We start from the raw sequence: 15,344 nt of genomic DNA on the forward strand, positions 1-15,344 counted from the left end.
CCCTAGCCTGGGAACCTCCATATGCCTCAGGTGTGGCCCTAAAAAGCAAAAAAAAAAAAAAAAAAAAAAAAAAGATCAATTGGCCCTGGTTGTTCAGGGAGTAAGTAGCCAGGTGTGGGTCATGAGTGTGACTTAATACAGTTCCAGGCAAATTATAAATTACAGGGGACAGAGGCCCCATCTGTCCTGTATCACTAGGACCTAACACACAGCCTGGTATATACAGCAGGTGGCCAATACACTTATTGGATGGATCATATGACCAGAGCCTGGCCTCCTCGACAGCCCCCAACCCCATCCCTGCCACCATGGAATAGTACGGGACAGATAAATGTGTGGAGGAGAAAATGCCACGGTGCCCGTGTTACAGGTCGTTGGCATGCACGGCCCCCTCCTGGGCAAGCAGGACAGCTCTGTGGTATAACAATGCCCGCTTCTCTGGCAGACCAGACCAAGGCACAAGGGATACACTGTCCCTGGGACAGAATTCCCAGTTTTCCCCACCTCTGCCATCATGTCCCATAAGGCAGGACATACAATGTACTTTTCTTGTCCCTCCTCTTTTTTTTTATTTTATAAGAAAACTAAGGTGAAAATAGGGCTTTGGTTTAAAATCAGGATATATAAGAGTTCCCTGATGGCCTAGCACTTAAAGAATCCAGGGAGTTCCTGTCATGGCACAGCAGAAACGAATTTGACTAGTAACCATGAGGTTTTGGGTTCGATCCCTGGCCTCACTCAGTGGGTTAAGGATCCAGCATTGCCATGAGCTATGGTGTAGGTCGCAGATGTGGCTCAGATCTGGTTCGCAGTGGCTGTGGTGTAGGCCAGTGGCTGTAGCTCCAGTTAGACTCCTAGCCTGGGAACCTCCATGTGCCACAGATGCGGCCCTGAAAAGCAAAAAAAAAAAAAAAAAAATTCTAATAAAAAAAATGGAGTTCCCGTCATGGCTCAGTGGTTAACGATTCCAACTAGGAACCATGAGGTTGTGGGTTCGATCCCCGGCCTCGCTCAGTGGGTTAAGGATCAGGCGTTGCCGTGAGCTGTGGTGTAGGTCACAGACGAGGCTCGGATCCCGCATTGCTGTGGCTCTGGCATAGGCCAGCAGCTACAGCTCCAATTAGACCCCTAGCCTGGGAACCTCCATATGCCGTGGGAGTGGCCCCAGAAAAAAGCAAAAAGACAAAAATAAATAAATAAATAAAATTTTAAATTAAAAAAAACTTAAAAAATAAAGGATCCAGCATTGTCACTGCTGCAGCTTGGTTCACTGCTATGGCCCAGGTTCAATCCCTACCCTGGGAAATTTTGTATGCAGCATCCCAAAAAAATAAATAAAAAATAAAAATAAAATAAAAAAGAAATAAAATCAGGACATACAGCAAAACTATAAATAATCTAAATAATGTTTAAAAGTTACTGAATCCTGGAGTTCCCATTGTGGCTTAGTGGTTAATGAACCTGACTAGTATCCACAACGATGCGGGTTCGATCCCTGGCCTCGCTCAGTGGTTTAAGGATCTGGTTTTGCCATGAGCTGTGGTGTAGGTCACAGACGCAGCTTGGATCCCATGTTGCTGTGGCTGTGGTGTAGGCCAGTGGTGTAGGCAGTTCCGATTCAACCCCTAGCCTGGCAACTTCCATATGCCACGGGTATGGCCCCCAAAATACAAAAGACAAAAAAAAAAAAAAGTTACTGAATCCTCAGTACCTGAGCCCTTGGGAATTCCTTTAGGTAATTCCTATAGTTAATCCCTTTCTCTGGGACAGTGGTTGATGGAGACTGGGAAAATAATAAGGAAAGTGAAAGACATTTTCTCTCTCCTCTGCTTTGTTTGCTTTTGCCAAGTCTCTGGGGTTGAAGTGGCCAAAGCTGAATGATCCCCTGATGCTACTGTGCCATGAGACGGAAGACATGAAACTCAAAGGCAGGACAGAAAGGTGCCCCCTTTGGGCAGCAGTGACCATGTCCAGGACCTGCCTGGATCAACCCCTGGGACACTGTGAGGCGTGATGGAGAAGGAAGCAGGTGGCGGCTCCTTCCCCACGAGACACCGGGGCAGGGAGGCCGAGGACCCGCTTACCCCCGCCGCAGGCCTGGATGAAGAAGAGCTTGGGCTTCCCTCCCAGGCTGGGGCAGCTGGTTCCGTTGAAGATGTTCACAATTTTCTCCACGGACACAGGACATCCATCTGTGCCATAAACAGCCCCTGGGAACTGGAGGTGGCTGGCCTAGAAGACCAAGAATCCTGGTTACCAACCCAAGAAGTGAGAGTAGGAACCCAACAGCCTGTTCAAACAGAGGCTCTGTGGGAGCCAAGCATTTAAAAGGTCCTAGCCAGGGAACAAGGCTGAGTTAGACAAAGCAGGTTGGTGCTGGGCGGCCCCGGGCACTCTCTTCCAGGGTGCTCAAACCCACATGACTAGAGGCACCAGCCCGCCTGACTGGAGAGTGCTGGCCAGCTCCCTCTAGATCAGGGGTCCTCCAAGCGTGGTCCCTGGACCAACAGCATCACTGGGGAACTTAAAGACATGCAAATTCCCAGGCCCCACCCAGACCTCCTAAATCAGAAACCCTCTGATTCTGAGGATGAGCAATCTGGTCCTTCAGGCACCTCTGCTGCAGCACAACACTGAGAACTACCAGTCCAGACCCAGTTCTTCTCAAACTCTCCGTGCGTGGCCTCTCATTAAGGTACAGGCTCTAAGAGTCTGTATCCCCATGAGCCCCCAGGTGACATGTGCTGCCAGTCTAAGGGCCACACTGTGGATGGAAGGACCAAAGGGGCAGCCCAGCCACAGGCTGGAGCTTTCTTTACTCCATGAGGATGCTGGCCTGATAAGGTCAGACCTTTACAGCTTCTCAAAGGAAGATGGAAATCCTGATTCTTGTGCTAAAGTTGCCAGTTTTGAAAACACTATGCAGCACAAGGGGGGGGGGGGGCTCCAGGTGCCAGCTTGTTACGTCTGCTCTGTCCCATCCTTCAACTAGAAAGATGAGGAAACTGAGGCATGGGAAGGGGGAGGGGCTTGGCCACAATGACCCCGCACCTTAGCAGCCAAAGCCAGGGTGAGTTCCAGGGCCCTGACTCCCAGCCAGCGGCAAAGGGCCCCGAACAGTGCCCGGCAGGGCCGAGCAGGAAAGCAGGAACCGGGAGCGCTTACAAGCTGTGCCTGGCTCTGAACAAAGCCCTGGGGTAGGAGCTTATGAGCAGAAACTGGCTCTCCCAGACAGCTCCTCCCAGGACACCACCCCACCCAGGAGGAGCACCCAGCTCTTCAGAGGGCCAACTGGTTCCCAAGGAAATGATGGGAGATGGATAGGGCCCTACGGCTCTTCCCACAAAGGCCAGGGTGTCTTGGACACAGGAAGGGTCAGACTCCCGCATGACCTCTCCGCGCAGCCTCCTACCTGACAGCCGTGAGAGAGCACGACCACCACGCAGCAGTCCAGAGCGCCGTGGTCCCGCCGCGCCAGCTCCACCAAAGCCTGGACCATTTGCTACAAGAACACTGACGGGTCAGGTCCCCACCCTAGGCCTGCCCGCCCCTGCTCCCAGGCTCCATAATGAAGTAATTACAGCAATCTCAACAGCTACCACCCTTGGGAGGAGAGGCTGCACCGGGCGCTCCTTATCTACTCCTACAACGAACCCAGGAGGTGAGCGCTGCCCTTGCTGTCTCAACAGGGAAGCCCAGGCCCAGGCATCACACGGGAGATGGGACAGCTGCTTCCCAACTCTGCTCTCTGAGTCTGACATTTGCACAGGTAGCCACTGAGCCGCGCCACCTCCCGTGGCCCTGCAGACCAGACGGCTTGTCTTGGGGAGCTGCGTGCTTTCATCGTCCTCACAGGGCACCGCCCGCCCTCCAGCTCTCTCCACAGACAGGGAACCGCACCTTGGCAGTCAGGTTGCACTTCACGTCCACCACGAAATGCAGCAAGTGGAAGCGCCGCTGCATCCTCTCACAGTCGATATTGGAGCCAGTGCGCTTCCTGAGCCCCGACTCATGGCAGAAGTTCACGTTGTTGATGATGAGGCAGTGGCCACAGGGGTCTGCATTCAGGACGTAAGCCTGCCCACGCATAGGGACCATGTTAACCAGGAACGAAGGCAACCCTCTGGGTTTCACTCACAGGGTGGACCATCGGGACAGACGGGATGGAGGGTGGAGCCTGCCTCCCTCTGAAGGAAGAATGGACGGCGAAGCAAACGGGGGGTGGTGGGGGAGCACTAGCTGTGTGACGGATGGACAGACAGACAGCTAAACTTGGAAGGAAGATCCGCTCCCATCACAGTGTTCAGGGATGGGAGATGCTCACTGAAAAATCCAACCTCCCTAGACATTCAACCCCAACCAACCTACAGATCGCCCAGTCCAGGGAGCATCTGAGAGTCGTGGGGTCAGTTCTGCCAGCAGGCACTCGCCTGGGCCACCCCCAGAGACTCTGAGGCCACTTCGTCCAGAGACTCAACATTTCCCTAGTGACGCTCTGTCACAGCAGCCTGTGCTTTTTGCTTACGATACTTAACAGTATTTATATTTACACATCTCTTTGCGAGACTAACCTCTGCTAGGCTGACAGCTCCATGAGGGCTAGAAACTCAACTGGTCCGTTCCCAGGAGCCCCCGCCCAGAGCCCTCGGCTAAAACACACGAGGCACACAATCAATGCTGTAACTGAGACAGGGAGTGACTCGGTCTGCGGTGGGTGCCACAGCTGATTCTGATGCCCACACCCCTCACAGATAAGGAAAGAGCAGAGCTGGACAATTTGCTCCAGGAAGAGCTGTGCTGGGGTCAGGGCACGGTAGGGAGCTTGAGACTGGCACCCTCTCTACAGCTGGGCTGGGTTCCCTGAGCTCCCGACACAGCTACAGAAAGGATTTGGGAAGTGGAGAGCAGAAGAGCTCAAAGCCAATGCAACTGACACTACATTCCATGAAGACTCACCAAATCGGCATTTCCCTTGGCTCTGTCTGGACCACCTGGAGAGAAGAGAGCAAAAGAAGGAAAACATGAATGCCAGGGGCCAACAGAGGAGGGGCAAGGGACACTGTGAGGGCAACTCCCACCAAAACACAGACATCCCTCAGGAACCCTGAGGCACAGCTAGTAAGAGTCAAGCAGCACAGCTACCTTGGGGAACTGTTTAGAAGTTTCCAACAAAGTTAAACACACACTTCTTCTCTGACCAGCAATTCCACTCCCAGGTATATACCCAAGAAAAATGAGCACGATGAGCAAAAAAAGACCTAGCTGGAGTTCCTGTCATGGCGCAGTGGTTAACAAATCTGACTAAGAACCCTGAGATTGCGGGTTCGATCCCTGGCCTTGCTCAGTGGGTTAAGGATCCGGCGTTGCCGTGAGCTGTGGTGTGCGTCGCAGATGTGGCTCGGATCCCGAGTTGCTGTGGCTCTGGTGTAGGCCAGTAGCTACAGCTTCGATTAGACCCCTAGCCTGGGAACCTCCATATGCCATGGGAGCGGCTCAAGAAAAGGCAAAAAGACAAAAGACAAAAGACAAAAAAAAAAAAAAAAGACCTAGCTACAAATGATCACTGAAGCTTATTCATAATCCCCAAACTAGAAACAACCCAAACATCCATCAGCAAGTTGATGAGTGAGCAAACTGTGATTCACAGGGACATACAAAGGGATACCACACAGCCTAAAAAAGCAATGAGCTACTGATACCATTAAAAATACTATGCCAGGAGTTTCCTTTGTGGCTCAGCGGTTAATGAACCCAACTAGGATTCATGAGGATGCGGGTTCAATCCCTGGCCTTGCTCAGTGGGTTAAGGATCTGGCATTGCCCTGAGCTGTGGTGTAGGTCACAGACATGGCTTGGATCCCACGTGGCTGTGGCTGTGGCGTAGGACAGCAGCTCTAGCTCCAATTTGACCCCTAGCCTGGGAACTTTCACATGCTGTGGGTGCAGCCCTAAAAAGCCAAAAAAAAAAAAGTCCAGAAGAGTATAGATGGTATGATTCTGTTTATGTGACATTCTAGAACAAAAAGGCATAAGGGAGACTCCAGGTCTACTCCCTCTCTGTGGAATCCATGAAGCCCAGCACACAGTAGGTCCTCAGGAAATAGATGAAGAATGAAAAAATGAGTCAACATGGTTGTTTTTCATTCAGTGTCAGAGTTTTCATTAGTAGTTTTCAATTAGTAAGAAGTCAACTGGGGAATTCCCATCGTGGCTCCGTGGTTAACAAATCCATTTAGTGTGGGAGGATATGGGTTCGATCCCTGGCCTCGCTCAGTGGGTTAAAGATCCAGTGTTGCTATGAGCTGTGGTGTAGATCACAGATGCGGCTCAAATCCTGCGTTGCAGTGGTTGTGGTATAGGCCAGCAGCTCCAGTGCCAATTCAACCCCTAGCCTGGGAAACTCCATCTGCCATGGGTGCGGCCCTAAGGATCCAGTGTTGCCATGAGCTGTGGTGTAGATCACAGATGTGGCTCAGATCCTGCATTGCTGTGGCTGTGCCATAGGCCAGCAGCTACAGCTCCAGTTTGACCCCTAGACTGGGAACCTCCATATGCCACAGGTGGCGTGCCCCCAAAAAGACAAAAAAAGAAAAAGAAAAAAGAAAGAGTGGCTGAGAACTTCCAAATCTGGGGAGATACTTGAACATCCAAGTTCAGGAAGCTCATAGGTCCCCAAACAATTTTAATTCAAAGGATCTTCTCCAAGACACAGTGTAATACAATTGTTTAAAATCAAAGACAGCAAGAAATTTAAAAGCAGCAAGAGAAGAAAATTCCTCACATGTAAAGGAATTGTCTTACAGCTGTTAATGGACTTCTTGGCAAAAACCGTGTAGGCCAGAAGAAAATGGGAAGATATATTCAATGTGCTCAAAGGAAAAAAACTGGAGTTCCCACTGTGATTCAGAGGGTTAAGAACCCAACATAGTGTCCGTGAGGATGAGGGTTGCTGCAAGCTGGGCATCAGTTGCAGATTCGGCTCAGATCCAGCATTGCTATGGCTGTGGCATAGACTGGCAGTTGCAGGTCAGATTCCAGCCCTAGCCTGGGAACTTCCCTATGTCACAGGTGGGACCCTGCCGGCCAAGAATATTTTACCCAGCAAAGCTGTCCTTCAGAAATGAAGAAGAGACAAAGACTTTTCCAAACAAAAAATGAGGGAGTTGATCACTGCTAGACCTGACTTACAAGAACAGTGGAAAGAAACTCTTTTTCTTCCCCCGCCAGGGCCCACACATGCAGCATATGTTAGTTCCCAGGCTAGGGGTTGAGTCAGAGCTGTAGCTATGGGCCTATGCCACAGTCACAGCCACAGCCACACCAAACCCAAGCTTCATCTGCAACCTACACCACAGCTCATGGCAACACCAAATCCTTAACCCAGTAAGTGAGGCCAGGGATTGAACCCTAATCCTCATAGATGGTAGTTGGGCTCATAATCCACTGGGCCACAACAGGAACTACAAGAAGCTCTTCAAGCTGAAATGAAAGGATGCTAATTAGTAACATGGAAACCTGTGAAACTATAAAACTCACTGGTAAGGGGAAACATAGTCAAAATCAGATACCCTAATACTGTGATGTGGTGGATTTTAATCACTTAACTCTAGTATAAAGGTTCAAGGACAAAAGTATCAAGTATAACTATTGCTATATATACAATATAAGAAGATGTAAATTGTGATGTCAAAAACATAAAATTAGAGGAATTCCCACCGTGGCTCAGTAGGTTAAGAAACTGACATACTATCCATGAGGATGTGGATTTGATCCCTGGCCTCGCTCAGTGGGTTAAGGATCTGACATTGACACAGGTTTGCAATGTAGGCCTGCAGCTCCAACTCAGATCTGGCATGGCTGTGGCTATGGTGTAGGCCTGCAGCTGCAGCTCTAATTCAACCCCTAGCAGGGGAACTTCCATATGCTGAAATGCAGCTGTAAAAAGATAAATAAATAAATAAATTTTTAAATTTTTAAAATACATACAACTGGAACCAACAGATTCAATGCAACTCCGATCAAAATCCCAACAATATGTTTCACAGAAATAGAAAAAAATCCTAAAATTTATATGAAACCACAAAAGACCCTAAATAGCTGACACAATCTGAGAAAAAAGAACAAAAGCTGGAGGTTTCATACTCCCCAATTTTAAATTATACTACAAAGCTGTAGTAAGCAAAACAGCATGCTACTGACAGAAAAATACAGATCAATGGAACAGAAATGAGAGCCAGAAATAAACCCACACATACACGGACAATTAATTTATGGCAAAGGAGTAAAGAACATGAAATTGAGAAAAGAGAGTCTCTTCAATAAATGGTATTGGGAAAACTGGATATTCATATGCAAAGGAAAAAAATTGGACCCCTATCTTACCCTATTCACAAAAATTAATTCAAAATAGATTAAAGACCTAAATGTAAGACCTGAAACTATAAAACTTAAAAGAAAACATAAGATTTTAACACTGCAATGATTTTTTTTTTTTTTTGTATATGACACCAAAAGCACAAGAAACAAAAGCAAAAATCAACAAGTGGAACAAGAGCAAACTAAAAAGTTTCTATATAGCATAAGAAAAAAGCCAACAAAATGAAAAGGCAATTACAAAAGGGGAGAAAATATTTGCAAACCATATATCTAATAGGATTGATATCCAAAACAAAAACTCATACCACTCAATAGCAAAAAAAATCCACAAACAATACCATTTTTAAAAGGGCAGAAGGGAGTTCCTCTTGTGGCTCAGCAGGTTAAGGACCCGACATTGTCTCTGTGAGGTTGTGGGTTCAATCCCTGGCCTCGCTCATTGGGTTAAGGATTGGGCATTGTCACGGGCTAGGGCATGGGTTGCAGCTGCAGCTCCAATTTGACCACTGGCCCAGGGACTTCCATATGCCACGGGTGTGGCTGTAAAAGGAAAAAAAAAAAAAAAAAAACAACAGGCAGAGGAACTGAATAACTGAATAGACATTTTTCCAAAGAAGACATACAAATAGCCAACAGTACATGAAAAAAAATGCCTAACATTGAAACGCAAATCAAAACCACAATGAGGTATCGCCTTATACCTGTTAGAATGGCTATTATTAAAAAGGCAAGATAACAAATGTTGGCAAAGGTGTGAACAAAAGGGGACCCTCCTTCACTGCTGATGAGAAGGTAATTTGGTGCAACCAATGAAAAGAGTATGGAGGTTCTTCAAAAAATTAAAAATAGAACTACCATATGGTCCAGCAATCCCACTTCTGGGTACAAAGCCAATAAATGAAATCAGAATCTCAAAGAGATATTTGCACCGCCATGATCACTGGAGCATTATTCCAGGCAAGACCTGGAAACAACCAGTGTCCATCAAAGGATGACTGGATAAAGAAAATACGGCATTGGGAGTTCCCGTCATGGCTCAGTGGTCAAAGAATCCGACTAGGAACCATGAGGCTGAGGGCTCGATCCCTGGCCTTACTCAGGTTAAGGATCCGGTGTTGCCGTGAGCTGTGGTGTAGGTCGCAGATGAGGCTCAGATTCCGCGTTGCTGTAGCTCTGGCGTAGGCTGGTGGCTACAGCTCCAATTGGACCCCTAGCCTGGGAACCTCCATATGCCGCAGGAGCGGCCCAAGAAAATGGCAAAAAAAAAAAAAAAAGAAAGAAAAAAAGAAAGAAAAGAAAGAAAGAAAATATGGTATACATCCAGTGGAATATTATTCAGCCTTGGGGAAAAAAAGGAAATTCTGCCTCTTGCGATAACAGAATGGACCCTGAGGGTATTGTACCAAATGAAACATGTCAGACACAGAAACACAAATAACTATATGATCTCACTTAGATGTGGATCTAAAAAAACCAAACTCCTAGAAACAGAGAGTAGAACGCTGGTTGCTAGGGGCTGGGAAATGGGGAGATGTTGGTCAAAGGATGAATGACGAGGTGAATACGTTCTGAGAAGCTCAGGGACAGCATAGTGTCTGAATTTACCAGCACTAGGTTATACACTTAAAAGCTGCTGAGAGTAAATCTTAAATGTTCTCATTACGCATACAGAAAAAAGTGCTAATTATGTGAGTTGATGGATGTGCTAACTAACCTTATTGTGGCAATCATTTCATAATACATACATGTATCACGTCATCACCTTAAACTTACACAAGGTTCTACGTCAATTATATCTCAGTTCCCATTGTGGCTCAGCAGGTTAAGAACACGACTGGTATCCAAGAGGATGTGGGTTCGATCCCTGGCCTCACTCAGTGGGTTAAGGAGCCAGTGTTGTCACATGTTATAGGTTGCAGATGTGTGCTGGATCCCAAGTTGCTGTAGCTGTGGCATAGGCTGTGGCCTAGGTCAGCGGCTCCAATTCGACCCCTAGCCTTGGACCCCTAGTCTAGGAATCTTCACATGCCGAGGGTGCAGCCCTAAAAAAAAAAAAAAAAAAAATAGTCTATTATATGGGAGTTCCCATTGTGGTGGCTCAGTGGTAATGAATCTGCCTGGTATCAGTGAGAACACAGGATTCGATCCCTGGCCTTATTCAGCAGTGGGTGAAGGATCCAACGTTGCCGTGAGCTGTGCTGTAGGTCAAAGACATGGCTCAGATCCTGCATTGCTGGGACTGTGGCATAGGCCCACAGCTGCAGCTCCAATGAGACCCCTAGTCTAGGAACTTCCATATGCCACACCCCCGTGGGTGTGGCCCTAAAAAGACCAAAAAAATAAAAGGTCCAGGAGTTCCCTCATTGTGGTACAAGAGTCTTATAGGACACCAGAATGTTCTATGTCTTGATGATCTGGGGTTTGGTCATCTGTGTATATCCATTCATCCACCTGTACTCATTAGATTTATACATTTTACTGCATGTAGCTTTGTGACTTTAGATGATTATTTAACCTCCCTGAGTGTCAGGTTCCTCATTGAAAAGAATGGGTCTAACGATGCCGTGCCTTGCAGAGTTGTTGTAAGGGAAGGCGTAAGGGCATGTACATTGCCGACAGGGCAGACTCTTAACAGGCAGAGGGCTCCCTCCTGCCCCCAGGCATGGGCCAATCCCCGCTACCCATGTGGACCCACAGGCAATAGCTTGATCTGGAAACACTGATCAAAGCCTGGGACATCCAAAACAGACTTCCACACAAGCTTTGCAGAGGAGTGGCTCTCCTGAAGACGTGCCAGAATATTCCACCTATCCCCTAGGGACACTCGGCAAGACAGCACCAACATTAAATTCTGAACCTTAGTCCCCACACTGGTCACTCCTCAATGATCACTCATCATGTCCACCTGCCAAGCAATCTTGGTACTCACAGACATCACTGAATCCTCCAGAACCAATGTCCACTGGCCTGGGTGCCTCTGGTCTGGCTGGCCAAAGGTTCTTAGACCCCAGCACCACTGGAGCAAGTTTTCCTGGGGGAGGCTTCGATGGCTCCTCTGGCTTGAGTTCCACTGGTTTGATCACCACAGGATGGAGGTCCAGGGGTCTGATGGCCCCCAGATCCCGCTTTGTTGCTTGTCTACTGGTTCTCAGTAATGAAGCCAGAGTTTCCTGGCCTGTGTCCTCTAAGCAGGAGATGAACACAGGAAGGGCCTGACTCCCTCGAGTCTCTAGATCTGTGATCAGCTGCCTGGCCTGATCTCTGCGAGACCCGGAGCCTGCCCGCTGTTTGGAAAGAAAGACACGGTGCCATAAGCCACATGCTTTCCTGTGAATCTCAGCCTGTCCTCCCATTTCCCATCTCCGTAAGTCAAACAATCAGGCTTGTGGGCAAAAATTGAGCCTGCGGTTACACCGAAAGTATGCCACCTGCCAGTCTTTGCCAATCTATTCAGTATTTTGGAGGTGTCTACTGTGTGTGCAGCACCATGCCCAGTGCTGAAAATGCAGTAGCCAACACCTTCGGTCCTCACCAAGCAAATATCCAGTTGGAAATGCAAACAAATTTACAGACAACAGAGCAAAGAAAGAAGCATCAAAAGGGACAGCATGTGGGGCTGGAAGGGTACAGAGGCATCGGCTCAGCCTTGGGGGGACAGGGAGGCCTCCAGGAGGGGACACCTTAGCTGAGACCCCAGGGAACACTAGGAAGTGAATGGTGAGTTCAGAGAAATGAGATGTAAGCAGCAGTGAGGAACAAAATGAAAGAAGAAGACCTTTGCACAGCCATGCCAAGAGAACTGTGAGAGCTACTGAAGGGTTTTAAGAAGGGAGTGACAGAGTCAGATCTGCCTTTTTTTTTTTTTTTTTTTTTTTTTTTTGTCTTTTCTAGGGCCGCTTCTGTGGCATATGGAGGTTCCCAGGCTAGGGGTCCAATTGGAGCTGCAGCCACCGGCCTGCCCCACAGCCACAGCAACGAGGGATCTGAGCCTCAACTGCGACCTACACCACAGCTCACGGCAACACCGGATCCTTAACCCACTGAGCAAGGCCAGGGATCGAACTTGCAACCTCATGGTTCCTAGTCGGATTCGTTAACCACTGCACCATGACAGAAACTCCAGATCTGTCTTTTAGAGAAAATCATCCTGGGGGCAGCGTGGACAGTGGCAGGGAGTGGGCCACAGCAAAGGCAGGTGGTGGCAGAGACATTGCAGCTGGAATAGAGAGAAGTAAGAGGAGAGATGAGAGAAATAAGGAGAGAAGGAGTTCCCGTCGTGGCTCAGCGGAAACAAATCCAACTAGGAAGCATGAGGTTGTGGGTTTGATCCCTGGTGTCACTCAGTGGGTTAAGGATCCAGCATTGCCGTAAGTGGTGGTGTAGGTCGCAGACGCAGCTCAGATTTGGCATTGCTGTGGCTGTGGCATAGGCCAGCAGCTGTAGCTCCGATCAGACCCCTAGCCTGGGAACCTCCATATCCCATGGGTGCAGCCCTAAAAGGACAAAAGACCAAAAAAAAAAAAAAAAAAAGTGTTTTTAAAGAGAACTTCAAATGTTTGATTTTATTGTTCTCTTCAATACCCTCATCTCCAAAAACCGTTACAAAACATAAACTTAACACATGAGGGTCTGGCCAAGGAGGACAGGACACAGCCAGCTACCATAGGATGTGTCTTCACTCTGTGCCTGACATTTCACTGTTTCACCCCCATTATCTCCTTTAGCCTGAACGGCAATATTACTGTCGTTCCCATTTCACAGCCCAGGAAACTGAGGCTCAAGGAGAAGACAGCGACAGGCAGTCTGACCTCCCAAGTGGATGTCCAGAACTTCCATCCTAGTGGCATGCCTCCTGGCAAGCAGCACAATGCTGCAGCAGCTAACAGTGTACTCTGATGGTGCAGGCGTGGAACCGCTTCAGCAAAACCCTCGAAAAGGTCTTTGGGGTTGTTTGGTCCCTATGTGCAATGAGTGGGCTCGACACCCTGGAGGAAAATGGGGTTCCCTCACAATGGTTCCCCAAAGGGAGCAAATACAGGGTGGCACAAACAGCGGGGTGCGGGTGGGGGAAGGGCGAGAGATCGGCCATTAAGTCACAATGTGGCTTCAGCAACCCTCTCCGCGCAGCCTCGCTGTCCCTATCTGTGACCTGAAGTCAGTGCGGCGCCGAAGCTTGGGACACTGGATGGGAGTAGGGTTGGGGGGGCGCACCTGGATGTCCTCGATCATGTCAGGGGTGAAAAGCTCACGGTTCAGCAGAGCATCCCAGAGCGAGGCCACCTGCAGCTCGCGGACCAGCCTCACCCGACAATGCCGCAGGACCTGCCGGTCAGCCTCGTCCATGGTGGGCAGACCTTGGTGGTGGGTACCCAGGCCGTCTCCGTCCGCTTCCGGGCTTCGGCCGCCGCGCCCCGCCCTCTCCCCAGGACCCGCCTTTGGGGCGGCCACCAGATTGCGCCCCGCCCCCCAAACGCCGCACGCCCGGGAATCTCGCCCCCAGGCACCGCCGCGGAAGCCACTAACCCCGAAACCACCTCTAGGTCACCGCTCCGCCCCCAGTCCTCATCCCCGCGTCAAGGTCCACTTCAGACCAGAATTCACTACCACTTCGCTTTCACAGAGACTCGGAGGGGGTCACAGGATTGGCCTGGAGTCATGGTCTGTCCCGCCCCGTTCAACACTCTCCCAGGCACAGCTCCCCTCTAGCCCCCTCCCCTGCCCCAAAGAAACCGTAAGTCCCCGCCCCCGTGCCTCTTCCGACCTTGACTCATCCAACCAAGTCCACCTTACAAGGTCTTCCATTTCCCTCTTCCTTCTCTCCCACGCGAGCACCTCCCACAAAGAGAAAAACTGGTAGGAATCTAGTCCTCTGAACATCTAGTTCATTTCCTCATTTCAAAAACTGCTCTGGAGTTCTTGTAGCTCAGCGGGTTAAGAAACTAACTAGTATCCATGAGGATGCAGGTTCCATCTCTGGCCTCGCTCAGCGAGTTAAGAATCTGACGTGGCTGTGGCTGTGGTGTAGGCCTACAGCTGCAGCTCTGAATCAACCCCTAGCCCAGGAACTTCCATATGCTGTGGGTGCAGATCTAAAAAAAAAAAAAAATTTGCTCCTATGTCAACTATATTTAATTTCACAAAAAGAAAAACTTCTCACAGAAAAAACAAAAATACCTCCCAAATTGCTCCTGTTTATTAAGCATTTGCTAAGCCTCAGCCATTGTGCTAGCCATTTTACATAGTAGTATCTCATTTCTCCCTGACTCCAATCTACCAAGGAGATAGTCCTTTCCCCTCATTTTCTAGATCTGGACGTTGGGGCTCAAAGAGGTGAAGATCACAGAAGTAGTAAGTGACAGAGGCGGGAGGATTTAAACCCGAACCCGACCAAAAGTCCTCAGCAACTGGGAATCCTCTTGAGGATGTATTCTCTGGAGCAGCTAAACCTCATCCCCACTCAATGATTTATTCCACAAATATTCATTGAGATCCTTTCTGTGCCCAGGTCTGTGCAGGCACCAAAAATACAGAGGGTGAACAAAACAGACAAAAAGCCCTGCTTTTAGATGCTTACATCCCCTTAGGAGGAGACAGGCGATAAACAATATAAATAAAAGATATAGTAATGTTGGATAGTGATAAATGCAAAGGAGGCAAAGAGTCAATAAAAGCAGAGCGGGGAATATGAAACCTCTTTCCTTATGTCCCCCAGGAACCTACGTCACTGATTCAATGAAAGTTTACCTCATCTGTAAGCGAGCAATGGTTAGTGAGAGACCTTTAGTGGTCCTGTTCAGCCATTGGTCAGCATTGTAGTGAGTCCTCTCCCCCAAGCAAGTGCCAGTGTGATGGTTGGCCCCGCCCCCTGCCCTTTCTCAGCGTAGAAGGAGCCTTAGTTCGGACTGAAGCAAGACGGTTTTTTTTTGAGACACTTGTCCGCCACCTTCAGCGTCTGCTAGCTTTCTGGC

The 15,344-nt window shown here is 48.9% G+C and overlaps 1 protein-coding gene across 2 annotated transcripts in view; it reads right to left on the bottom strand.

Annotated features, from left to right (window-relative positions):
- Positions 1 to 13,814, bottom strand: part of CASP9 (caspase 9) — a 22,437-nt gene extending 8,623 nt beyond the window's left edge. The window contains exons 1-6 of one of the 2 annotated variants that reach the window (XM_003127618.4): positions 13,588 to 13,813; positions 11,306 to 11,660; positions 4,957 to 4,991; positions 3,901 to 4,077; positions 3,413 to 3,502; positions 2,085 to 2,232 (exon numbers count right to left, since the gene is read on the bottom strand). In XM_003127618.4, the coding sequence (XP_003127666.1) occupies positions 2,085 to 2,232; positions 3,413 to 3,502; positions 3,901 to 4,077; positions 4,957 to 4,991; positions 11,306 to 11,660; positions 13,588 to 13,719 (937 nt within the window). In that variant the 5' untranslated portion in view covers positions 13,720 to 13,813. Of the gene's footprint in view, positions 1 to 2,084; positions 2,233 to 3,412; positions 3,503 to 3,900; positions 4,078 to 4,956; positions 4,992 to 11,305; positions 11,661 to 13,587 lie in introns of both variants that reach the window. The other variant, XM_013998997.2, reaches the window with a different exon arrangement.

This window comes from Sus scrofa, chromosome 6, assembly GCF_000003025.6.
Source record: "Sus scrofa isolate TJ Tabasco breed Duroc chromosome 6, Sscrofa11.1, whole genome shotgun sequence".
In the NCBI taxonomy this organism is placed as follows: domain Eukaryota; kingdom Metazoa; phylum Chordata; class Mammalia; order Artiodactyla; family Suidae; genus Sus; species Sus scrofa.